Genomic DNA, 26982 nt, shown 5'->3' with positions numbered 1-26982 from the left:
GATTGGTGGTTAATTTCTGGTAGGTCATATCATCTGATAATTGTCGGTTGATCTCAATGTCATAGTCTGTCCAATCTTGGACGACTATTGCTCCTCCCTTATCCGCGGGACGGATGACTATATTAGGAGAATCTCTTAGTGTTTTAAGTGCTTTCCTCTCAGCTGTGGAAAGATTATCAAACATTTTTTTAGGAGGCGAGATCTCGGAGTCTCTTTGGACTAACCGTAAATAGGTTTTGATGCTAGGGTTAGAGGATGGAGGATCGAATGTCGATTTAGGCCTGAATTCTGATTTCTCTTTATTAGTGGGTTTATTAGCAAAGAACTCCCGCAAACGGAGGGAACGGCCAAATTTATACTGATCTATTGTTTTTTGAAATGAATTAATTCTGCACGTAGGAACGAAAGATAAACCTCGTGCAAGGAGTTTAGTTTCAGGTGGACTCAATTCTACACTAGATAGGTTAAAGACATTGTTACTTATTGTCTCCTCCTCCCTCTTCTCTTTTCCTGCGGGGGGTGCACTACGTGCAGATCTATGATCACTGGTTCCTTTTTGTATCATCCCCACACAGGGAAAAAAATATTTATCAGGTATCATCTACACTGTCGATTGGACCACGTTATTTATCTTCTAAAATGCCCATGTGGGTTATGTTATGTCGGATTGACGACGCGTCCCTTTCGCGACCGGATGGCCAACCATCGGTCATCTATACATACGGCCCTTAATGTGGGTTCTTCTGATAAACCCGTAGCACGACATTTCGTGTCAGTTAGACACCAAGTATCTGCCCTGAAGTGCCAGCTTATCGATTGGGTACCTCCACCCACAAGTGGAGGTGATCGTACCCTATTGCTCAAACAGAGGGAAAGTTTTTGGATACACAAACTCAACACGGTGTCTCCAAGGGGCCTCAATGAGGCCAACCCCCTTAACATTTTTCTTTAGAGTCCAATTCCTTTTCGGATGTTGGATTCTATTGAAGATGTCTTGTGTTTTGAGGACCAAGGGCATTCTGATATGATTATCATATAAGGAGTGGGTCTGAACTTGTGTTTTTATGTTTTATGTTTTTTATGTATGTTTTTTCTATGTATAGTGATTAAGAAAGTAAGGGCATCTATTTATGTGTCTTTGCTTATGTTTTATATGTTTTTTATGTTTCCCGGAGCCATCCCAGGTCCTTGACATGTCATGAGGGCTCATTGAATCCAATGATCGCACCACCCCCTGTACCCTTGACCACCTATTATCACTAAAACTTTTTTGCTATAATATTATACTAATGTAGTATTCAATATGTTCTATTGACTAGATGTATGTCGGTTTAGATGTATTGGGTGAGTGTGGTCATTGGATCTGGGGCCCTCTTATTATCCTATTTTCTTATTGACATATACGTGACGTTTCTGGTGATTGACAGCCTCCACATGGGCTAGCCCAGTATAGTGTATGATGTCACTTCCGGCTAAGCGGATAGTAGTTGTGATCCCCACGTTCTCTCAAGTTATGTGCGGACTGGATTATTGAACTTCTAACCCGGGTGGATGTTCGCCATTTGTGAGCACCCCTCATCTAGTTACACATTTTTTCTATGAGTATGTAGTCCGTTGGTGAGCCGAGCAACGGCTTCTCCTTCGAGTGGAACGCAGGGACTTCCCGCCGGTGGAACGCAGAGTAGCGGTACTTCCGCTGAGTGGAACGCAGGGACTTCCTGCCGGTGGAACGCAAAAGACGCGTCTCCGGCTTTTGCCACGTTAAACTACAAAATTTTTCCATATTTAAGTCGCTTATCCTAGCGATACATCATTAGCCTGTCTTGTAGGCTTTGTAGCATTTACTCAGTGGGTCTGGTTGTGATCTCTGAGCAGCAATCTTTTGAAGTGTGGTTTAGTCTATGTTAATTTTTCTAATTGGCACTTCCTGTGGTTGATCCCTAAATAGCTGTCAGCTGAGGCTGAACTACATGCAGCTTTCATTTGGCTCTGGACACTTGAACAGTGAGTATGGTTCTCCTGCAGCTACTCTCTGACATAGGACTATGGTTGGTGATCATTTCTTTTTTTGCCTTTTAATTACAGATTTAGTGTTTGAAATATGCTTTGAGCCTTCAGCTGCCATGTGCTGTTCCTATAAATGACTAGGTATGATTTTCAATGGGTGGCCTTAGGTGTTTGCCTTATACCATTTAGTTATTTGTAATTTATCTAATAGGTTATCATTTCTTGCAGCATCTTCACTATGTTGAAAAAGCTATCTAGTACATCAGTGTGATCTGGTATGTTGTCCAGGTAACTACTTGTTGAGAAAGAATATTTACTCAGTGTAAGGTGATATCTAAGGGTGGAGGCGTCTCTAAATCACACATGGATTGAGATATTTTTTAAAGCACGATTTTGCTGTTTGGTGACAGTCCTTAGGGCCTGGGAGGCACTGGTGGTGCTGGTGTTGAATAATCTGGGTTCTTATACATATTAATTTTAATTGTTTCTGATTGTATAGGTGTTTTAAGTGCCAATCTTGATAAAGGTCCTCACATGGACCGAAACGTCGATGAAAAACGGCATCAACAGTGAACCTGAATAAAATTATATTGAATTTACAAGTGAATTCAGAGACTGATTTCTGGGCGTGAGTGCACCTTCCACCCAGGTGGTAGTTGCGGTATATATATATATATATATATGGGTGGTCTTCTGTATGCCGGCGGCCGGGCTCCCGACGTCCAGCATCCCGGCGCCGGAATCCCGACCGCCGGCATACCGACATTTATTCTCCCTCTTGGGGGTCCACGACCCCCCTGGAAAGAGACTAAATAGCGTGGCGCGCGTAGCGCGCCACCGTGCATGCAGCGTGGCGAGCGCAGCGAGCCCGTAAGGGGCTCATTTGCGCTCGCCCAGCTGTCGGTATGCCGGCGGTCGGGATTCCGGCGCCGGTATGCTGGTCGCCGGGAGCCCGGCCGCCGGCATACACTACTACACCCTATATATATATATATATATATATATATGAAGTAATAATAATAGTATACATGTGTTTGTGTAGAATGGCCCTCATTCCGAGTTGTTCGCTCGTTTTTTTCCTTCGCATCGGTGCGATTTTCCGCTAACTGCGCATGCGCAATGTTCGCACTGCGGCTGCGTCAAGTAAATTTGCTAAGAAGTTTGGTATTTTACTCACGGCATTACAAGGTTTTTTCTTCGTTCTGGTGATCGGAGTGTGATTGACAGGAAGTGGGTGTTTCTGGGCGGAAACTGACCGTTTTATGGGTGTGTGTGAAAAAACGCTGCCGTTTCTGGGAAAAATGCGGGAGTGGCTGGAGAAATGGAGGAGTGTCTGGGCGAACGCTGGGTGTGTTTGTGACGTCAAACCAGGAACGACAAGCACTGAACTGATCGCACTGGAAGAGTAAGTCTCGAGCTACTCAGAAACTGCACAGAGAAGTCTTTTCGCAATATTGCGAATACTTCGTTCGCAATTCTGCTAAGCTAAGATACACTCCCAGAGGGCGGCGGCTTAGCGTGTGCACTGCTGCGAAAAGCGGCTAGCGAGCGAACAACTCGGAATGAGGGCCCATGTCTGATACACAGGTATATTAATTGAGCATTTAGAAAAACAGATGACTGTACAATGGGTGTCATTCCGAGTTGATCGCTCGCTAGCAGTTTTTAGCAGCTGTGCAAACACTAAGCCGCCGCCCTCTGGGAGTGAATTTTAGCTTAGCAGAAGTGCGAACAAAAGGATCGCAGAGCGGCTACAAAAAAAAAAAATGTGCAGTTTCAGACTAGCTCCAGACCTACTCCTAGCTTGCAATCACTTCAGACTGTTCAGTTCCGGATTTGACGTCACAAACAAGCCCTGCATTCGGCCAGCCACGCCTGCGTTTTTCCTGGCACGCCTGCAATTTTTCAAACACTCCCTGAAAACGGTCAGTTGACACCCAGAATCGCCCCTTTCCTATCAATCACTCTGCGGCTGGCATTACGACTGAAAAGCGTCGCTAAACCTTGTGTAAAAATACATGGGCCGTTGTGAAAGTACGTCGCGCGTGCGCACTGCGCCGCATACGCATGCGCAGAAGTGCCGCTTTTTCACTTAATCGCTGCGCTGCGAACATTTTTCACTAGCGATCAACTCGGAATGACCCCCAATGAAAGGGAGCACTTATCATAGAGACTGCTACAAAGTCATTGCCCAGCAGTTAGCTTAGTACTACAAAATGTCTAGTGATAAATCTGGTAATTGTATCTGGTGTTATAGTTGCAGAATCTGAAAAATCTGTAGTAGAATCAGAAATATTTTACAATTAGCCCAAATACTGAAATATTTAACAAATGTAATCTGGATCCTAATTTGCATATTACAGTAACGCAGGGTGGGAGTAAATGCAATAAATGTTGACTGTAATTTAGCTCCTATGCATGATAGTTACTCTGTAATAATATAATAGAAGGGAATATTGACCCAGGGGTGTGTTTCATTGGGTTGACCCTAACTAGGTCGACAGTCATTAGGTCGACCACTATTGGTCGACAGTGACTAGGTCGACACCTGAAACAGGTTGACATGGGGAAGGGTCGACATGGGGAAATGTCGACATGGGTTTAAAAAAAAAGTTGTTTTCTTTGTAAAGTGACCAGGAACCCCAATTAGTGCACCGTGTCCCCTCGCATGGCGAGCGAGCTTTGGGCAAGGTGCCTTGCTCCGCTACCGCTGCACTCGGCACAGGTTACTATTCCCAGTTGTAGTCCATGTGGATCGTAAAGTATAAAAAAATAGTGAAAAACTCATGTCGGCCTTTTAATGTGTTGACTTTTACCATGTTGACCTAAAGACCATGTCGACCTAAAGCCTGTTGACCAATAGTGGTCGACCTAATGACTGTTGATCTAAGTGTGGTGGACCTAAAGACCGGATGCCTTGATCCAGAGCCTAAGGACTATGGTGGCCAATCCCAGGAATTGGGATCGGCGGGATCCCAGTATTTAGGGCCAAAAATGGGCGGGATACAATCCCAGGATTGGAAGCTCCAATCCCGGGGATTGAGGGATCAGCGTTGAGCGTCCACAGGAAGCTCAGACGCTGCCCGGCTTCCTTCTTCCGGCTCCCCAGCGCAGCGTGAGAGGTCACGCTGCGCCGTCAGCCGCTGCTGGGAGCCGTCAGCAGCGATCAGAGGATGTTCCCCATCCGGCCTTCCCCGGTATATGGTGAGTTATGTGTGCGGGGCGGGCGGGGCGGGGTGGGGCGCGGGGGCGGCCACATAGCTAAAAGCCAATCTCGGGTATTGGCCATTTTTCAATCCCGATACCCGGGATTGAAAAAATGGCCCGGGATTGGATTCCCTACTATGAACTTTTTGTTGAACTTGAATTCATGTATAATAAAACATTTTGGGAAAATTTAGCGCTTGCCTAGAACCTTGTTCCTGTATTAATGACACGGTACCTTTCTACTGCTGATCTACAAGTTAGAACTAGTAACCCATGTGTATGCATACCAGATTCCCAAATGAGATCATTACATCTTCTGCTTCAGGTGATATTGGAGGCTTTGAAATCTTGGTTCATAAGCATTCATACTGTGTTACCACCTTGTAATTTAGTTAGCTAGCTTTTTATGTTCTATTCATTGCTCCTTCACTGCAATGTGCACTCATGTTTTTTTTTTTTTCTCTTCGTTGCAGCTCCAGCATTACATGAATGGTCAGACAGATGAAATCAGCAGAAAGGAAATATTTTCCATGACAGAGGACGAACTTTATACGGCACATGAAGAGGTAAGATGGAGCTCAATCTATTCTCCATTTACCAACTGAAGCAAAATTATGAGAATTGTTCATTGACATTTAAAGACCCATCTTAACGTTCATTACACCATTCGCATATGCAAGTACTGATTTTCTGCTTATTTTTTTGTCCATGGCAGAAAATCGATTTTAACTGGAAACTTCAACTCATTCTGTTTTACGATTTTTCAGAAGCTAAAAAAAAAAAGTATGATTAAAGTTGAAAAGAGTAAGGAAACAAAAAGTAATGCGTGAACCAGTTTTAAATATTATGAGAATAGTGTCACGCCGTATGGTTTTTCCAGCGCACACTGTGCTGTCTTTACGAAGAGGCTTATTATTTTCACTTCTTTAAAAGTCACGCAATTAGTTTGCAAGGGTAGAGCTGCTATTATGTAAAAGAGATACTCTAACCCCTGCGGTGCAGGCAGAGGGCTTGCGATGGAGGCACGTTCACCCCCCAGGAGCACAATGGGTTAAATCCCAACAACTCGTTCTCAGCGCCCATGCTGGGTAGTTGACAGGCGCAGCGTATAAATGAAATAATCACATAAGATTGGTCCTAGGAAAAAAAAAAAAGTGGGATATTATTTTATGCAGATTCCAGAACTGCGGAAACCACTTTTTTATTTTTGGTAAAAGCAGTATTTGCCAATTTTGGTCCATTAGCATCAGAAGCTTAAAATGAGGAGAAGTTAATGAATAATACATGTACTTAATGTCTTTTTTTTTTGTAAACACGTAACTGTTATCTTGAATATGATTATCATCTCGCAGTCTTCTATATTTATGTACTGTCAGCTGTGACATCCTTTTTGTCCCCGTCCTATGTAATCCGCAAGGTCCGATGGGGGAACAAATGGCCACCCATAAAGTTAATGCTAATCTCTGTTTAGTGCAGTAGCTGGCTAAATAGTTTTATAGTCTTGCTATATGATCTTGATAACATTCAAAGCCTTCAATATATTACACTGAAGGATGTTGTTTTCGTAGAAGCTTTTATCTCTAAGCTGACTGATAATATCATCCATTTCATTTTCTACATAAAGAGGCCAGTGATAAGTAACACCCAATGCAGGTGCAGGGTGCACTACCAGTCAGACAGTAACACCATGTGCTAGAGACTTACTTGTACCTTGTCTACAAACAGAGGCTCCAAACTAATGGGGGAAGGGGGAGGGGATGAATAAATCTTCTAGTGAAGACAAGTGGAGTGGAGGTGTGGCCCATTGCAACCAATCAGACTCTAGCATCATTGTATAGAATGCAGTAGATAAATGATAGCTAGGATTTGATTGGTTGTAATAGGCAACACCCCCAAGGTTTGCTAAATGCTGTGCTTAACTTGTTTAAAAGTACTTTTCATGCCCAAGTGGATGAATGGTTCCAGTCAATGGATAGACAGTCAAAAAGCGCTCAGTGTAGTTTCACATAGAATTTTTTTTTATATGATACTTATGTCCATATATGAATTTTGGATGACGAATTAATGTATCCTTCTCAGAGATATTGTTTTTCTCCTCCACTTGTCTCTCACATGTAGGGCACCATATATATGAAAAAAGATATATACAAAAAAAACATAGTGTAATACGTCCTATAACACAAGGTAAAACACAGTTCGTTTCCAAATTCCAATCTTCTAATTAATCCAGTGCATACCAAACTCACAATAAATCGTGTGTAATTCCGCATATAAAGGTGTGTCAGTGGCAAACGCAGGATTTGCATGGGGGGGGGTTTCCAGAACTGGGCGGAGCCAATCACGGGGGTGGGGACTGAGGTGACCCAGTATATGCTGGGTCCGTAAAACTAGTGTGTCTGTGTGTGTGTGTGTGTGTGTGTGTGTGTGTGTATATATATATATATATATATATCTACACATATATATGCTTGTGCCATTATGCCACAGTTTACACTGCACCACTGGCTGTTGGAGTGATGCAGGTCGTTGATTAAGTGGATGCATTAAAATCATTTATACTAAAGTCCTGGAGTGCCATGTCCTGTCTTGGACATTTGTTTGTTCTGACTCTTCTACATATATATATATATATATATACACATATATCTACACACACATATACATATATATATATATATACATACACACACATACATACACACGGGTGGTCTTCAGTATGCCGGCGGTCGGGCTCCCGGCGACCAGCATACCGGCGCCGGGAGCCTGACCGCCGGCATACCGACACTTATTCTCCCTCATGGGGGTCCACGACCCCCCTGGAGGGAGAATAGAATAGTGTGGCGCGCGTAGCGCGGCGAGCGCGGCGAGCGCAGCGAGCCCGCAAGGGGCTCATTTGCGCTCGCCACACTGTTGGTAAGCCGGCGGCCGGGAGATCGTAGTGAACCCATATACACATATACATAGTATATTAAACATGCATACATATATATATATATATATACACACACACATACAGTACACATATATATATACATGTATATATATATCATATGTGTGTGTGTGTTTATATGTATGTATGTATGTATATACATGTGTATATATGTAGGCACATGGATATATATGTACTATAATTAAAATAAAGTAAACTTTTATTGCACTTGCAAGTGCCACCAGGAAGACAGCAGGCTGCAGAGGACGCTAGACAGTCATTAATAATACTCATGCAGCTAAAGAAAAGAAAAAAAAAATTTTTTTTATTTTTTATTTTTTTTTAGTGGAGGGGGGTTTCTGGGTACTCGGAACCCCCCCCTGGGTGCGCCACTGTGTTTTATAGGACATATTACACTATGTTTTTTTGTATATATCTTTTCTTCATATATATGGTGACCTACATGTGAGAGACAAGTGGAGAAAAACGATATCTCTGAGATGGATAGATGAATTCCTCATTCAAAATTCATGCTGTATATGGATATAAGTATCATATAAAAAAAAATTCTATGTGAAAGTACACTGAGCGCTTTTTGACTTGGGAATTCCAGTTCTATTTTGCATTGTATATAAGGGTGAAGTGGCCTTTACTATTCCCAGGTGGCTGCACAAGTGTGTGTTGCGCCTTGGGTGTCAGTTTTCCTTTTGATGTATCAATAGATAGACAGTGTCTAGTTAGACAGTCAATAGGTCGACAAGCTTAACAGGTAAAAAGGTCAACTGCGTCTAAAGGGCCCCATACTCTACCACGAAACATGTCCGTCTGAGCCTCCCGGGGGGCAGCATCGCCCAAAATACATTGTATGCTGTCCTTTTGCATACGATGTATCTTGGGCGATCCTGGCCGATTCCAGCCATGCCTGCGGGGTCGGACGTGATTGAATGTGCAGCACATTCAATATGGAGGATCCGATCCGATGCTCACTGGAACGCGCATCGGATCGGAAACGCCTCCAAAACGCCCGATTTCATCCGATATGTCGGGCAGAATGCCCGAAATCGGATTAAATCAGGCACTATCGTCCTAGTGTTATGGGGCCCTTTAGGATGACAGGTTCAAAAGGTCGACATGATTATGATCGACACACATTTTTTAGTTTATTTTTGAAATGTCATTTTTTTTTTACTTTTGCTTCATCCACGTAGACTACAAATGGAAATAGTAACCTGTGCTCAGCACCTTGACCGGTGCATGGCGAGCAAAGCCAGCCCTCGTGGGTCTACGTTTTCTCTAACTGTGGTCACCCACGGTAGAATGGACAAAATTTGGGCAAAAATCAAACAAGCTGTTGTCGACTTTTTTTGTGTAGACCATTTTCATGTCAACCTTTTAACAAAGTCGACCATATGGGGTCGACCTATTGACTGTCAATTTTATCTACAGTATTATACTGCACCAGTGGAAGAATTATTATCAACTACAATAAACGTAAAAAAAAAAAGTTAAAAAAAGGATCATTGTCGTGAGGTTATTCATTGTTTAGAGGTATTTGGTGAAACTTTAGACTGCACCATTTGCAGAGTGAGGTACATACTGTATAAAATGGTAAACATTTATATTATTTACAAAATGTGACTTCTTCCTGCCTTAGAAATCAAGGAATATTTTACCTATTGCAGATCAGTACTTCTTTTGGGCATCCGGACTCTGGGTCGACACCTATTAGGTCGACACCCATTAGGTCGACACCCATTGGCCAACAGTGGCTAGGTCGACACTGGAAATAGGTCGACAAGGACAGTATCTCTACATGGACAAGGGTGTCGACCTAATGGGTGTCAGCCCGGAGTCCCATACCCCTTCTTTTGCTACATTTCGTGTCACATACTATAAATGTCAGAGCTATTGGATGTCAATACTAGAGATGAGCGGGTTCGGTTTCTCTGAATCCGAACCCGCCCGAACTTCATGTTTTTTTACACGGGTCCGAGCGACTCGGATCTTCCCGCCTTGCTCGGTTAACCCGAGCGCGCCCGAACGTCATCATCACGCTGTCGGATTCTCGCGAGGCTCGGATTCTATCGCGAGACTCGGATTCTATATAAGGAGCCGCGCGTCGCGGCCATTTTCACACGTGCATTGAGATTGATAGGGAGAGGACGTGGCTGGCGTCCTCTCCGTTTAGAAATTAAAATAGATAGGAGAGTGAGAGTGAGACACTTCATTTACTTACTGGAGCTTAGGAGGAGTTATACTAGTGACTGATGACCACTGACCAGTGACCTGACCACCAGTGCAGTTTTATAATTTATTATTATTTAATAATCCGTTCTGTTCTTGTTCTCTGCCTGAAAAAAACGATACACAGTGACTCAGTCACACTCACATACCATATCTGTGCTCAGCCCAGTGTGCTGCATCATCTATGTATAATATCTGACTGTGCTCACACAGCTTAATTGTGGGGGAGACTGGGGAGCAGTTATAGGTTATAGCAGGAGCCAGGAGTACATATTAAACAGTGCACACTTTTGCTGCCAGAGTGCCACTGCCAGTGTGACTGACCACTGACCACTGTGACCAGTGACCTGACCACACTGACCACCAGTATAGTATATTGTGATTGAATGTCTGCCTGAAAAAGTACACTCGTCGTGTGACTTGTGTGGTGTTTTTTTATTCTATAAAAATTAAAAAACTCATTCTGCTGACAGACAGTGTCCAGCAGGTCCGTCATTATATAATATATACCTGTCCGGCTGCAGTAGTGATATATATATATTTTTTATATCATTATTTATCATCCAGTCTATACTAGCAGCAGACACAGTACGGTAGTTCACGGCTGTAGCTACCTCTGTGTCGGCACTCGGCAGTCCATCCATAATTGTATACCACCTACCCGTGGTTTTTTTTTTCTTTCTTCTTTATACATACTACATCTCATTATCATCCAGTCTATATTAGCAGCAGACACAGTACAGTACGGTAGTCCACGGCTGTAGCTACCTCTGTGTCGGCACTCGGCAGTCCATCCATAATTGTATACCACCTACCCGTGGTTTTTTTTTCTTTCTTCTTTATACATACTACATCTCATTATCATCCAGTCTATATTAGCAGCAGACACAGTACAGTACGGTAGTCCACGGCTGTAGCTACCTCTGTGTCGGCACTCGGCAGTCCATTCATAATTGTATACCACCTACCCGTGGTTTTTTTTTTCTTTCTTCTTTATACATACTACATCTCATTATCAACCAGTCTATATTAGCAGCAGACACAGTACAGTACGGTAGTCCACGGCTGTAGCTACCTCTGTGTCGGCACTCGGCAGTCCATCCATAATTGTATACTAGTATCCATCCATCTCCATTGTTTACCTGAGGTGCCTTTTAGTTGTGCCTATTAAAATATGGAGAACAAAAATGTTGAGGTTCCAAAATTAGGGAAAGATCAAGATCCACTTCCACCTCGTGCTGAAGCTGCTGCCACTAGTCAGCGCAGTGGAGAATGATTTCAACGTTGTGCAAGGTTCTGATGCCCTTTGAACTTGCCACACGTGAAGTCAGTTCAGACACTGCCAGCCTGAGTCAGGTCATTCCCCTCATCAGGCTTTTGCAGAAGAAGCTGGAGACATTGAAGGAGGAGCTAACACGGAGCGATTCCGCTAGGCATGTGGGACTTGTGGATGGAGCCCTTAATTCGCTTAACAAGGATTCACGGGTGGTCAATCTGTTGAAATCAGAGCACTACATTTTGGCCACCGTGCTCGATCCTAGATTTAAAGCCTACCTTGGATCTCTCTTTCCGGCAGACACAAGTCTGCTGGGGTTGAAAGACCTGCTGGTGAGAAAATTGTCAAGTCAAGCGGAACGCGACCTGTCAACATCTCCTCCTTCACATTCTCCCGCAACTGGGGGTGCGAGGAAAAGGCTCAGAATTCCGAGCCCACCCGCTGGCGGTGATGCAGGGCAGTCTGGAGCGACTGCTGATGCTGACATCTGGTCCGGACTGAAGGACCTGACAACGATTACGGATACGGACATGTCGTCTACTGGCACTGCATATGATTCTCTCCCCATTGAAAGAATGGTGGAGGATTATATGAGTGACCGCATCCAAGTAGGCACGTCAGACAGTCCGTACTTATACTGGCAGGAAAAAGAGGCAATTTGGAGGCCCTTGCACAAACTGGCTTTATTCTACCTAAGTTGCCCTCCCACAAGTGTGTACTCCGAAAGAGTGTTTAGTGCCGCCGCTCACCTTGTCAGCAATCGGCGTACGAGGTTACATCCAGAAAATGTGGAGAAGATGATGTTCATTAAAATGAATTATAATCAATTCCTCCGCGGAGACATTGACCAGCAGCAATTGCCTCCACAAAGTACACAGGGAGCTGAGATGGTGGATTCCAGTGGGGACGAATTGATAATCTGTGAGGAGGGGGATGTACACGGTGATATATCGGAGGGTGAAGATGAGGTGGACATCTTGCCTCTGTAGAGCCAGTTTGCGCAAGGAGAGATTAATTACTTCTTTTTTGGTGGGGGTCCAAACCAACCCGTCATATCAGTCACAGTCGTGTGGCAGACCCTGTCACTGAAATGATGGGTTGGTTAAAGTGTGCATGTCCTGTTTATACAACATAAGGGTGGGTGGGAGGGCCCAAGGACAATTCCATCTTGCACCTCTTTTTTCTTTAATTTTTCTTTGCGTCATGTGCTGTTTGGGGAGGGTTTTTTGGAAGGGACATCCTGCGTGACACTGCAGTGACACTCCTAGATGGGCCCGGTGTTTGTGTCGGCCACTAGGGTCGCTTATCTTCCTCACACAGCTACCTCATTGCGCCTCTTTTTTTCTTTGCGTCATGTGCTGTTTGGGGAGGGTTTTTTGGAAGGGACATCCTGCGTGACACTGCAGTGACACTCCTAGATGGGCCCGGTGTTTGTGTCGGCCACTAGGGTCGCTTATCTTACTCACACAGCTACCTCATTGCGCCTCTTTTTTTCTTTGCGTCATGTGCTGTTTGGGGAGGGTTTTTTGGAAGGGACATCCTGCGTGACACTGCAGTGCCACTCCTAGATGGGCCCGGTGTTTGTGTCGGCCACTAGGGTCGCTTATCTTACTCACACAGCTACCTCATTGCGCCTCTTTTTTTCTTTGCGTCATGTGCTGTTTGGGGAGGGTTTTTTGGAAGGGACATCCTGCGTGACACTGCAGTGACACTCCTAGATGGGCCCGGTGTTTGTGTCGGCCACTAGGGTCGCTTATCTTACTCACACAGCTACCTCATTGCGCCTCTTTTTTTCTTTGCGTCATGTGCTGTTTGGGGAGGGTTTTTTGGAAGGGACATCCTGCGTGACACTGCAGTGACACTCCTAGATGGGCCCGGTGTTTGTGTCGGCCACTAGGGTCGCTTATCTTACTTACACAGCTACCTCATTGCGCCTCTTTTTTTCTTTGCGTCATGTGCTGTTTGGGGAGGGATTTTTGGAAGGGACATCCTGCGTGACACTGCAGTGCCACTCCTAGATGGGCCAGGTGTTTGTGTCGGCCACTAGGGTCGCTTAGCTTAGTCATCCAGCGACCTCGGTGCAAATTTTAGGACTAAAAATAATATTGTGAGGTGTGAGGTATTCAGAATAGACTGAAAATGAGTGGAAATTATGGTTTTTGAGGTTAATAATACTTTGGGATCAAAATGACCCCCAAATTCTATGATTTAAGCTGTTTTTTAGGTTTTTTGGAAAAAAACACCCGAATCCAAAACACACCCGCATCCGACAAAAAAAATTCGGTTAGGTTTTGCCAAAACGCGGTCGAACCCAAAACACGGCCGCGGAACCGAACCCAAAACCAAAACACAAAACCCGAAAAATTTCCGGCGCTCATCTCTAGTCAATACATGTTCTTTACATTTTGTTGTGAAAGAGATTGGTTTGGTCATACAGTATTCTGCAATGTAGTGATACAAAAGTGACTTTTTATATGTAGTTTATTTTAAACCATTTTTTATTAGCACCTGTAAGGCCACAATCCACATTGTTAGACCATGCACAAAATACTTGCAGTTTTGCTACAACTACAGACTCGCTACCTGTATATGGACACAGATCCAAGATATAGTAAAATACTGCACAATTTCTTTCATTCTAGCCAGTATATAATGTACAGTACCCAGACCAGTAAATTATTATAGTCATGTCACCAGTGTAAAGTCCAGTCTGTCCCATTGCAGATGTACATGCTGTAATTCCATCAGCAGTATACAGTATAGTCCAAATGCAATCCACTATCTCCCACTCTGGGGAACATGAAATACACTTAATATTTAACACTATAGATGGTCTATAGTATAGGCTGTATCAAACATACTTAATATAAATATGATAATGTAAGTGGTCAGGAAAAGGTTAAACATACCCTAATAAATAAATAAATAAATACACAAACATAATAGAAACTGTACAGCACTTTCTAAGCACACATTCTCCCACCTCATGGTAAGGCTCCTGTCTCTTCTTCCTGCTAGCTACTCTCTGGTCCAGTGCACTGATTGAGGCCTCAGAAGCAGAAGGAGCTTCTACCCCAGGACATGTGCAGCAGCTTAAACTGCATGATGTGGTGGCAACTCTAGTTATTGTTAGTGATGAGCGGGTTCGGTTTCTCGGAAACCGAACCCCCCCGAACTTCACCCATTTTACACGGGTCCAAGGCAGGTTCGAACCTTTCCGCCTTGCTCGGCTAACCCGAGCACGCCCGAACGTCATCATCCCGCTGTCGGATTCTCGCGAGATTCGGATTCTATATAAGCAGCCGCGCGTCGCCGCCATTTTAACTCGTGCATTGGAGATGATAGGGAGAGGACGTGGCTGGCGTCCTCTCCGTTTATTGTTGAACTTGATTGCTTTATTGCTTAATTGTGGGGAGGACTGGGGAGCAGCTGTTAGGAGGAGTACAGTGCAGAGTTTTGCTGATAAGTGACCACCAGTTTTATCCGTTCTCTGCCTGAAAAAAACGCTCCATACCATATCTGTGCTCAGTGTGCTGCATAATATATCTGTGCTCACACTGCTTAATTGTGGGGACTGGGGAGCAGCTGTATTATATAGCAGGAGTACAGTGCAGAGTTTTGCTGACAGTGACCACCAGTATACGTTGTCTGCCTGAAAAACACTCCATATATGTGCTCAGTGTGCTGCTATATTGTGGGGACGGGGGACAACCAGTATAATTAATATTTTATAGGAGGAGTACAGTGCAGAGTTTTGCTGACACAGTGACCACAAGTATACTATATATAGCAGTACGGTAGGCCACTGCTGTACCTACCTCTGTGTCGTCATTCATTAAGTATACTATCCATCTACATTCTTCTATACCTGTGGTGCATTTTAGTTTTGCAGTTTGCTGACACAGTGACCAGCAGTATACTATATATAGCAGTACGGTAGGCCACTGCTGTACCTACCTCTGTGTCGTCATTCATTAAGTATACTATCCATCTACATTCTTCTATACCTGTGGTGCATTTTAGTTTTGCAGTTTGCTGACACAGTGACCACCAGTATACTATATATAGCAGTACGGTAGGCCACTGCTGTACCTACCTCTGTGTCGTCATTCATTAAGTATACTATCCATCTACATTCTATACCTGTGGTGCATTTTAGTTTTGCAGTTTGCTGACACAGTGACCACCAGTATACTATACATAGCAGTACGGTAGGCCACTGCTGTACCTACCTCTGTGTCGTCATTCATTAAGTATACTGTCCATCTACATTCTATACCTGTGGTGCATTTTAGTTTTTCAGTTTGCTGACACAGTGACCACCAGTATACTATATATAGCAGTAAGGTAGGCCACTGCTGTACCTACCTCTGTGTCGTCATTCATTAAGTATACTATCCATCTACATTCTATACCTGTGGTGCATTTTAGTTTTGCAGTTTGCTGACACAGTGACCACCAGTATACTATATATAGCAGTATGGTAGGCCACTGCTGTACCTACCTCTGTGTCGTCATTCATTAAGTATACTATCCATCTACATTCTATACCTGTGGTGCATTTTAGTTTTGCAGTTTGCTGACACAGTGACCACCAGTATACTATATATAGCAGTACGGTAGGCCACTGCTGTACCTACCTCCTGTGTCGTCATTCATTACGTATACTATCCATCTACATTCTATACCTGTGGTGCGCCTCTTTTTTTCTTTGCATCATGTGCTGTTTGGGGACAATTTTTTTGAAGTGCCGTCCTGTCTTGATTGACACTGCAGTGCCACTCCTAGATGGGCCAGGTGTTTGTGTCGGCCACTTGTGTCGCTTAGCTTAGTCACACAGCGACCTTGGTGCGCCTCTTTTTTTCTTTGCATCATGTGCTGTTCGGGGACAATTTTTTTGAAGTGCCATCCTGTCTTGACACTGCAGTGCCACTCCTAGATGGGCCAGGTGTTTGTGTCGGCCACTTGTGTCGCTTAGCTTAGTCACACAGCGACCTTGGTGCGCCTCTTTTTTTCTTTGCATCATGTGCTGTTTGGGGACAATTTTTTTGAAGTACCATCCTGTCTTGATTGACACTGCAGTGCCACTCCTAGATGGGCCAGGTGTTTGTGTCGGCCACTTGTGTCGCTTAGCTTAGTCACACAGCGACCTTGGTGCGCCTCTTTTTTTCTTTGCATCATGTGCTGTTTGGGGACAATTTTTTTGAAGTGCCATCCTGTCTTGATTGACACTGCAGTGCCACTCCTAGATGGGCCAGGTGTTTGTGTCGGCCACTTGTGTCGCTTAGCTTAGTCACACAGCGACCTTGGTGCGCCTCTTTTTTTCTTTGCATCATGTGCTGTTTGGGGACAATTTTTTTGAAGTGCCATCCTGTCTTGACACTGCAGTGCCACTCCTAGATGGGCCAGGTGTTTGTGTCGGCCACTTGTGTCGCTTAGCTTAGTCACACAGCGACCTTGGTGCGCCTCTTTTTTTCTTTGCATCATGTGCTGTTTGGGGACAATTTTTTTGAAGTGCCATCCTGCCTGACACTGCAGTGCCACTCCTAGATGGGCCAGGTGTTTGTGTCGGCCACTTGTGTCGCTTAGCTTAGCCATCCAGCGACCTCGGTGCAAATTGTAGGACTAAAAATAATATTGTGAGGTGTGAGGTGTTCAGAATAGACTGGAAATGAGTGGAAATTATGGTGATTGAGGTTAATAATACTATGGGATCAAAATGACCCCCAAATTCTATGATTTAAGCTGTTTTTTAGGGTTTTTTGAAAAAAACACCCGAATCCAAAACACACCCGAATCCGACAAATTATTTTCGGTAAGGTTTTGCCAAAACGCGTCTGAATCCAAAACACGGCCGCGGAACCGAATCCAAAACCAAAACACAAAACCCGAAAAATGTCCGGTGCACATCACTAGTTATTGTATTATATACCATTGCAATTGTCATCATTTGACCCACTTGTCAAGAGGAGGGGGGTTTCCAGGCAACCGGAAACCCCCCCCCCCTGCGTTTGCCTATGCAGCCCTTTCATGTTAGTAGTAGTATACAGTACTGCACCTTTGTATCCTCTTTTGTTGCCAATTTACCGACATACTGTATACTCTTGGCTAAATACCTGTCATCACTATCATGCACACTTGCATCTGCCCTGTCCTAGGTGCAAGAGATCCACCTGAAATCAGCTGAATCTCTGCATACGCACAACTCAGAAAAACTCTGAATTCTGACTGCATGTCCTCAGCACATCCTAACTAAACGTAACTTACCGTATATACTCGAGTATAAGTCGACCCGAATATAAGCCGAGGCACCTAATTCTACCACAAAAACCTGGGAAAACTTATTGACTCGAGTATAAGCCTAGGGTGGGAAATGCAGCTCTAGCCGTACACAGCCCTCAGTGCCAGATATGCCCTCATAGTGCCAGATATGCCCCCACAGTGCTGCCAGATATGCCCCCACAGTGCTGCCAGATATGCCCCCACAGTGCTGCCAGATATGCCCCCACAGTGCTGCCAGATATGCCCCCACAGTGCTGCCAGATATGCCCCCACAGTGCTGCCAGATATGCCCCCACAGTGCTGCCAGTTATGCCCCCACAGTGCTGCCAGATATGCCCCCACAGTGCTGCCAGATATGCCCCCACAGTGCTGCCAGTTATGCCCCCACAGTGCTGCCAGATATGCCCCCACAGTGCTGCCAGATATGCCCCCACAGTGCTGCCAGATATGCCCCCACAGTGCTGCCAGATATGCCCCCACAGTGCTGCCAGATATGCCCCCACAGTGCTGCCAGATATGCCCCCACAGTGCTGCCAGATATGCCCCCACAGTGCTGCCAGTTATGCCCCCACAGTGCTGCCAGATATGCCCCCACAGTGCTGCCAGATATGCCCCCACAGTGCTGCCAGTTATGCCCCCACAGTGCTGCCAGATATGCCCCCACAGTGCTGCCAGATATGCCCCCACAGTGCTGCCAGATACGTTCCCTCCCCAAGTGCCAGGTATGCCCCACAGTGCTGCCAGATATGCCCCCACAGTGCTGCCAGATACGTTCCCTCCCCAAGTGCCAGATATGCCCCCACAGTGCTGCCAGATATGCCCCCACAGTGCTGCCAGATATGCCCCCACAGTGCTGCCAGTTATGCCCCCACAGTGCTGCCAGTTATGCCCCCACAGTGCTGCCAGATATGCCCCCACAGTGCTGCCAGATATGCCCCCACAGTGCTGCCAGTTATGCCCCCACAGTGCTGCCAGATATGCCCCCACAGTGCTGCCAGATATGCCCCCACAGTGCTGCCAGATATGCCCCCACAGTGCTGCCAGATATGCCCCCACAGTGCTGCCAGATATGCCCCCACAGTGCTGCCAGTTATGCCCCCACAGTGCTGCCAGATATGCCCCCACAGTGCTGCCAGATATGCCCCCACAGTGCTGCCAGTTATGCCCCCACAGTGCTGCCAGATATGCCCCCACAGTGCTGCCAGATATGCCCCCACAGTGCTGCCAGATACGTTCCCTCCCCAAGTGCCAGGTATGCCCCACAGTGCTGTTACTTACCCCTCCGTCGATCCCGCGCTGTCTTCTGGAGGGACACGAAGCACACAGCGTGCGCGGCTCTCCTGTGTCCCTCCTGCATCTTCGGCGGCCGCGGCGGGTCTATTATAGGAAGTGCCGGTTCGTGATCAGAGGTCACGAACGGGTATTTCCTGTAATAGAACCGCCGCTGCTGCCGCCGGAGATGCAGGAGGGACACAGGAGCGCCGCGCGCTGTGCGCTCCATGTCCCTCCTTCACACTGCTCTGCCTCTGCCTGCACTGACTCGAGTATAAGCCGAGGTGGCTTTTTCAGCACAAAAAAAAGTGCTGAAAAAGTCGGCTTATACTCGAGTATATACGGTACATATGAATGCCACCTTGCCACCCAGTAACACCCGTTCAGCTGCAAGTGGAGATGCATCTGAGTTACATGTAGGTGTGGCCGGGGGTGTGTGTGTGTTAGTGTTTACCCAGGCCCGGATTTGTTGGAGGGGTCCGGCATGGGGCCCAGGTCAGTCCCCCCCCTTATAACACTGCTGAGCATTACAAATTCCCCCCTTTGCAGTTGCCCCCCAAATACTATTTTTTAAAACTTTTTTTGGGGGGTGGGAGGACGGCATATCTACACCACTTGGACCCATCCCAGGTGTCACCGACCCTGCATGTAACTCTGAATCAGCAGTAGATACATGCGCTCGGCCATGAATTATCCCCAGCGCTAAAAATTGCAAAATCCGCCTGCAAACCGCAATTGCTTGCAATTCCACATCGTGTCTAATAAGACTTATAATAATAACTAAGGGGGTCATTCCAACCCGGCGCCCCCTGTCGCCGGGCAACATCGCGCAAGCGCACAGCGGCCGCCGCGCATGTGCATTCCGTACCTGTTCGCACGCAGCGGTTTATCGAAGGAAGCGGTCGCAGAGCTGACCGCAAAGAAGATTGACAGGAAGAACGCGTTCCAGGGCGGATCCGACCCGTTGGCTGCCGTTTTCGGGGAGTGGTAAGGAAAACGCAGGCGTGTCCAGAAGAACAGAGGGCGGATGTCTGACGTCAGAGGCGGCTTCAGCATCGCAGGGATCGTCGCACAGGGTAAGTAGGTATAGGGCTACTCTACTTCTGCTTGAAATTCTTTTAGCTTAGCAGGGCTGTACAAGCGATCGCAGCCCTGCTAAGCTTCAATACACTCCCCCATAGGCGTGTACTAGTTGATCGCAGCAGCCGCAAAAAGTTGCTGGCTGCGATCAACTCGGAATGACCACCTAAGTACTTAATTAAAGCATGTTAACCAGCGCCCTCATTACGAGTTGTTCGCTCGCTAGCAGATTTTAGCAGCACTGCACACGCTAGGCCGCCGCCCTCTGGGAGTGTATCTTAGCTTAGCAGAATTGCGAACGAAAGATTAGCAGAATTGCGAATAGAAAATTCTTAGCAGTTTCTGAGTAGCTCGAGACTTACTCCTACACTGCGATCAGCTCAGCCCATTTCGTTCCTGGTTTGACGTCACAAACACGCCCTGCGTTCGGCCAGCCACTCCCCCGTTTCTCCAGACACTCCCGCATTTTATCCTGGCACGCCTGCGTTTTTCCGCACACTCCCAGAAAACGGTCAGTTTCCGCCCAGAAACACCCACTTCCTGTCAATCACACTACGATCACTTCAACGATGAAAATTCTTAGTTCGGACGTGAGTAAATCTACTAAGTTTTGTGCTAAAATACTTAGCGCATGCGCACTGCGTACCATGCGCATGCGCATTTTTGCCTTAATCGCTCCATTGCGAAAATCGGCAAAGAGCGATCAACTCGGAATGACCCCCCATGTCAGCAGTATAGCTTAAAATCTGATGGCAAATTATCAAGTTTAAAAAGGTATATTGCCAACACAGTCAAAATCGTTTAATTAGCATCAGTGCCTTGCCTGCATTATGCTGCTGTCCATATTCAATTGCTGACCTTGCTAGTGTCAACAAAACAACTAATTCTCTATTTACTTAACTTTATAGATATAATGACATTTGGTTTTTGGAACTTTTCTATCTTAAAAGAAAAGAAACATTGGGGGTCATTCCGAGTTGTTCGCTCGGTATTTTTTTCTCACAACGGAGCGATTAGTCGCTAATGCGCATGCGCAATGCCCGCAGTGCGACTGCGCCAAGTAAATTTGCTATGCAGTTAGGTATTTTACTCACAGCATTACGAGGTTTTTTCTTTGTTCTGGTGATCGTAATGTGATTGACAGGAAGTGGGTGTTTCTGGGCGGAAACAGGCCGTTTTTTTGGGTGTGTGCGAAAAAACGCTACCGTTTCTGGGAAAAACGCGGGAGTGGCTGGAGAAACGGAGGAGTGTCTGAGCGAACGCTGGGTGTGTTTGTGACGTCAAACCAGGAACGACAAGCACTGAACTGATCGCAGATGCCGAGTAAGTGTGGAGCTACTCAGAAACTGCTAAGAAGTGTCTATTCGCTATTTTGCTAATCTTTCGTTCGCAATTTTGATAAGCTAAGATTCACTCCCAGTAGGCGGCGGCTTAGCGTGTGCAAAGCTGCTAACAGCAGCTTGCGAGCGAACAACTTGGAATGAGGGCCATTGTCTAAAAGTATCTGCCTCCCTGCCGCTATTAAATTTCTGAAAATCATCTTTAATCAAGTATTTCAAAACTTGAGAAATAGTTTATAAAATGTAAAACGTGTATTTTCATATATTGACAACTTTTCAGGAAAAAAAAAAAGAGAATGTAATGACAGCAGTCAGTAGCTGGAGAAAAATAGCCCTGCGCCTACATACATAAACCCCTTATTTACAGGTTGTTAAGACTTCCTCCCACACATAACAGTCGCCTTAAATGATACAGAAGTGTTGCTGGTACGTGTGGAAAGTTACATATTGCAGTATAAAAATAGTTGGCTGAAGTTGCCCTCCTAGTTTTTCTGGCGCTCTGTGTCGTTCTTTTTCTCAGGTCCGGTTTAAGTTGTCCTCTTCTCTTGAGCCCCTGGGTCCTCCCAGCTCCTGTATACATCGCCACATCATGCTGGGTTTTTAATAAAGCGAGAACAGTAAAATCCGCAGAATTTCTCAGCCACAGTTGAAAACGTGCATTTTATTTCAACGTATGGCTACGTAAGCCCCTCTATTGTGCAGAGAGTGGCTAGGGTCAGATGATGCTTAAAGGGAGAGTCTTTATGTCTCTGGGGCTGGCAGGTTTCCACTTGGATGCTCTCGCACACAAACACATTGAATTATGAACAGACCTATTAATGGCGGGATCGCAAAGGGTCAAGTTTTGTCTTCTTTTACCCCCATTCAGAATTTCTTTTAAAAAAAGAAGGGAAAAGACATTTTCTAGCAGAGAGAATAAAAAAAAAAAAAAAAAAGAGATGAGTAGTTTTTAATCTATCGACAACTTAAAACTGTGAAAAAATGTAATTGTATATGTCTGCATTGTAATGACATTGACAGGCTGTTTTTTTGTTACCTGTCTCCAAGTGTCTACCCGCTTATCTGTCTATGTATTTTATATATTTGTCTATTTGCTTCATTATATTTAGTCTGTCTCAGTTTAACTGTTTCTTAACTATAGTCTTCTCCCCCCACCCCTCTCGACAAATTACAGGACATGTTTTCGGTATTTCTTTAACAAATGACAGCTTCTTAGGGGCAGATTAAATTAGCTGCAAGCTCCTGGTGTGGTCTGGGTGATATAATAGTTAAAATACCAGTTTAAAGTGTTTGTGCTTGCAGTGCGTTATTGACCTGTCCTTTCTGGAGCAACCAGTTCCAGTGTCAGAGGGGTTGTGAGAAGGACCAATCAGAAGCAACTGAATCAGTGATTTTGCTTCCCCAGGGTCCTCCAGGGCAAGCAGTGCCTCTTCTCAGGACGTAGGGCTTAGGGGTGGCATCTTTGCTGCACTGATGGCACCTGTATTTTGCATGTAGGGTGCCTGAAACATCCCTGCAGCTTGGAGCAGGGACGTGCGGTGAGCTAAATGGCTGTTGAGGCGCTGGCTAGCACCAGAGCCAGATTTACACACAATATATGAGCCAAAGGGTACATCTGGGCATTATACACAGGTGCAACAGTATAAACTCCTAAAAATTTGGTGAGTTTTGATCAGAGATGTGCGGAAAAGATAGGCAGGTGAGGCACTGCCTCACCTCTCCATAGACTTTTTACTCCAGGGTTTTGGCTATAACAATGATTAGAACAGTACAAAGATCATATTTCTAACAAATTATTTCTATTTTTCATATACTTTACACAGTCAAAACTCTGACAGAAACGTTAGTATGACAGGAAAGGCTCTGCCTCACCTGCCTAACCCCACCGCACGTCACTGGCTTGGAGGTCCACCCGGCACACTCATTTTCGTAGTCTAAGAACATGGTGCAACAAGTGCCGAGGGGTGGGGGGACGGAATATTAAGCATCACTTATATTTGCATATCATTTATTCATATATCATTTGCATCCTGTTATAATTTAGCTTAAAGTAACATCGGTTATTTTATCATAACCTCTTGGTGCTAAGGAGACCTCAAAGGCTTTAAGGACCTGGTCAATTTTCTTTATATCAATAACAGTTACAACCATTGATCTCTATAGTACACATACTATGAGTACACATTGACATTTTACTGAAAGCTTGACAGCCAGAATTGAGCCTAAGCAGTCATCCTGGTACATGAAGGCTTTGCAAAACTGAAGTGTGCAGTGATGGTGTATTTACTGTACTATGGGGATGAAAGGTGTGCTGTGGCCGGATAATAAGAACCATTGTGTATGATCCCTAACAGCAAACAGTGGCGCACGCAGGGGGGGGTTCCGAGCACGCAAATTTTGCTCAATAAAAGTTTACTTTATTTTAATTATAGTACATGTATATCCACGTGCATACTAGTGATGAGCACCGGAAATTTTTCGGGTTTTGTGTTTTGGTTTTGGGTTCGGTTCCGCGGCCGTGTTTTGGGTTCGAACGCGTTTTGGCAAAACCTCACCGAATTTTTTTTGTCGGATTCGGGTGTGTTTTGGATTCGGGTGTTTTTTTTCAAAAAACACAAAAAAACAGCTTAAATCATAGAATTTGGGGGTCATTTTGATCCCAAAGTATTATTAACCTCAATAACCATAATTTCCACTCATTTTCAGTCTATTCTGAACACCTCACAATATTATTTTTAGTCCTAAAATTTGCACAGAGGTCGCTGGATGACTAAGCTCAGCGACCCAAGTGGCCGACACAAACACCTGGCCCATCTAGGAGTGGCACTGCAGTTTCACGCAGGATGGCCCTTCCAAAAAACACCCCCCAAACAGCACATGACGCAAAGAAAAAAAGAGGCGCAATGAGGTAGCTGTGTGACTAAGATAAGCGACCCAAGTGGCCGACACAAACACCTGGCCCATCTAGGAGTGGCACTGCAGTGTCACGCAGGATGGCCCTTCCAAAAAACACCCCCCAAACAGCACATGACGCAAAGAAAAAAAGAGGCGCAATGAGGTAGCTGTGTGACTAAGATAAGCGACCCAAGTGGCCGACACAAACACCTGGCCCATCTAGGAGTGGCACTGCAGTGTCACGCAGGATGGCCCTTCCAAAAAACACTCCCCAAACAGCACATGACGCAAAGAAGAAAAAAAAGAGGCGCAATGAGGTAACTGTGTGAGTAAGCTAAGCGACCCTAGTGGCCGACACAAACACCTGGCCCATCTAGGAGTGGCACTGCAGTGTCACGCAGGCTGGCCCTTCAAAAAACTACTCCCCAAACAGCACATGACGCAAAGAAGAAAAAAAAGAGGCGCAATGAGGTAGCTGTGTGAGTAAGCTAAGCGACCCTAGTGGCCGACACAAACACCTGGCCCATCTAGGAGTGGCACTGCAGTGTCACGCAGGCTGGCCCTTCCAAAAACTACTCCCCAAACAGCACATGACGCAAAGAAGAAAAAAAAGAGGCGCAATGAGGTAGCTGTGTGAGTAAGCTAAGCGACCCTAGTGGCCGACACAAACACCTGGCCCATCTAGGAGTGGCACTGCAGTGTCACGCAGGCTGGCCCTTCCAAAAACTACTCCCCAAACAGCACATGACGCAAAGAAGAAAAAAAAGAGGCGCAATGAGGTAGCTGTGTGAGTAAGCTAAGCGACCCTAGTGGCCGACACAAACACCTGGCCCATCTAGGAGTGGCACTGCAGTGTCACGCAGGCTGGCCCTTCAAAAAACTACTCCACAAACAGCACATGACGCAAAGAAAAATGAAAGAAAAAAGAGGTGCAAGATGGAATTGTCCTTGGGCCCTCCCACCCACCCTTATGTTGTATAAACAGGACATGCACACTTTAACCAACCCATCATTTCAGTGACAGGGTCTGCCACACGACTGTGACTGAAATGACGGGTTGGTTTGGACCCCCACCAAAAAAAAAGCAATTAATCTCTCCTTGCACAAACTGGCTCTACAGAGGCAAGATGTCCACCTCATCATCATCCTCCGATATATCACCGTGTACATCCCCCTCCTCACAGATTATCAATTCGTCCCCACTGGAATCCACCATCTCAGCTCCCTGTGTACTTTGTGGAGGCAATTGCTGCTGGTGAATGTCTCCACGGAGGAATTGATTATAATTCATTTTAATGAACATCATCTTCTCCACATTTTCTGGATGTAACCTCGTACGCCGATTGCTGACAAGGTGAGCGGCGGCACTAAACACTCTTTCGGAGTACACACTTGTGGGAGGGCAACTTAGGTAGAATAAAGCCAGTTTGTGCAAGGGCCTCCAAATTGCCTCTTTTTCCTGCCAGTATAAGTACGGACTGTCTGACGTGCCTACTTGGATGCGGTCACTCATATAATCCTCCACCATTCTTTCAATGGGGAGAGAATCATATGCAGTGACAGTAGACGACATGTCCGTAATCGTTGTCAGGTCCTTCAGTCCGGACCAGATGTCAGCATCAGCAGTCGCTCCAGACTGCCCTGCATCACCGCCAGCGGGTGGGCTCGGAATTCTGAGCCTTTTCCTCGCACCCCCAGTTGCGGGAGAATGTGAAGGAGGAGATGTTGACAGGTCGCGTTCCGCTTGACTTGACAATTTTCTCACCAGCAGTTCTTTGAACCCCTGCAGACTTGTGTCTGCCGGAAAGAGAGATCCAAGGTAGGTTTTAAATCTAGGATCGAGCACGGTGGCCAAAATGTAGTGCTCTGATTTCAACAGATTGACCACCCGTGAATCCTTGTTAAGCGAATTAAGGGCTCCATCCACAAGTCCCACATGCCTAGCGGAATCGCTCTGTGTTAGCTCCTCCTTCAATGTCTCCAGCTTCTTCTGCAAAAGCCTGATGAGGGGAATGACCTGACTCAGGCTGGCAGTGTCTGAACTGACTTCACGTGTGGCAAGTTCAAAAGGTTGCAGAACCTTGCACAACGTTGAAATCATTCTCCACTGCGCTTGAGACAGGTGCATTCCACCTCCTATATCGTGCTCAGTTGTATAGGCTTGAATGGCCTTTTGCTGCTCCTCCAACCTCTGAAGCATATAGAGGGTTGAATTCCACCTCGTTACCACTTCTTGCTTCAGATGATGGCAGGGCAGGTTCAGGCGTTTTTGGTGGTGCTCCAGTCTTCTGTACGTGGTGCCTGTACGCCGAAAGTGTGCCGCAATTCTTCTGGCCACCGACAGCATCTCTTGCACGCCCCTGTCGTTTTTTAAATAATTCTGCACCACCAAATTCAAGGTATGTGCAAAACATGGGACGTGCTGGAATTTGCCCAGATTTAATGCACAC

General features: G+C 45.7%; 1 protein-coding gene and 1 long non-coding RNA gene across 11 annotated transcripts in view; both read left to right on the top strand.

Annotated features, from left to right (window-relative positions):
• Nucleotides 1-26982, top strand: part of DCDC1 (doublecortin domain containing 1) — a 962215-nt gene that overhangs the window by 535542 nt on the left and 399691 nt on the right. For all 10 annotated transcript variants that reach the window (XM_063944440.1, XM_063944436.1, XM_063944437.1 and 7 more), the window contains one exon: nucleotides 5688-5780. In XM_063944440.1, the coding sequence (XP_063800510.1) occupies nucleotides 5688-5780 (93 nt within the window). The remainder of the gene's footprint in view (nucleotides 1-5687; nucleotides 5781-26982) is intronic.
• On the top strand, nucleotides 2086-2609 carry LOC134969950 (uncharacterized). Its single transcript, XR_010189582.1, has 3 exons — nucleotides 2086-2148; nucleotides 2236-2295; nucleotides 2507-2609. It is a non-coding gene; the product is annotated as an uncharacterized LOC134969950 (long non-coding RNA).

The sequence above is a fragment of the Pseudophryne corroboree genome, chromosome 11 (genome assembly GCF_028390025.1).
Source record: "Pseudophryne corroboree isolate aPseCor3 chromosome 11, aPseCor3.hap2, whole genome shotgun sequence".
Taxonomy (NCBI): Eukaryota; Metazoa; Chordata; class Amphibia; order Anura; family Myobatrachidae; genus Pseudophryne; species Pseudophryne corroboree.
Note: the sequence above shows the minus strand (reverse complement) of the source record. Positions and strands in the feature narration are given on the sequence as shown.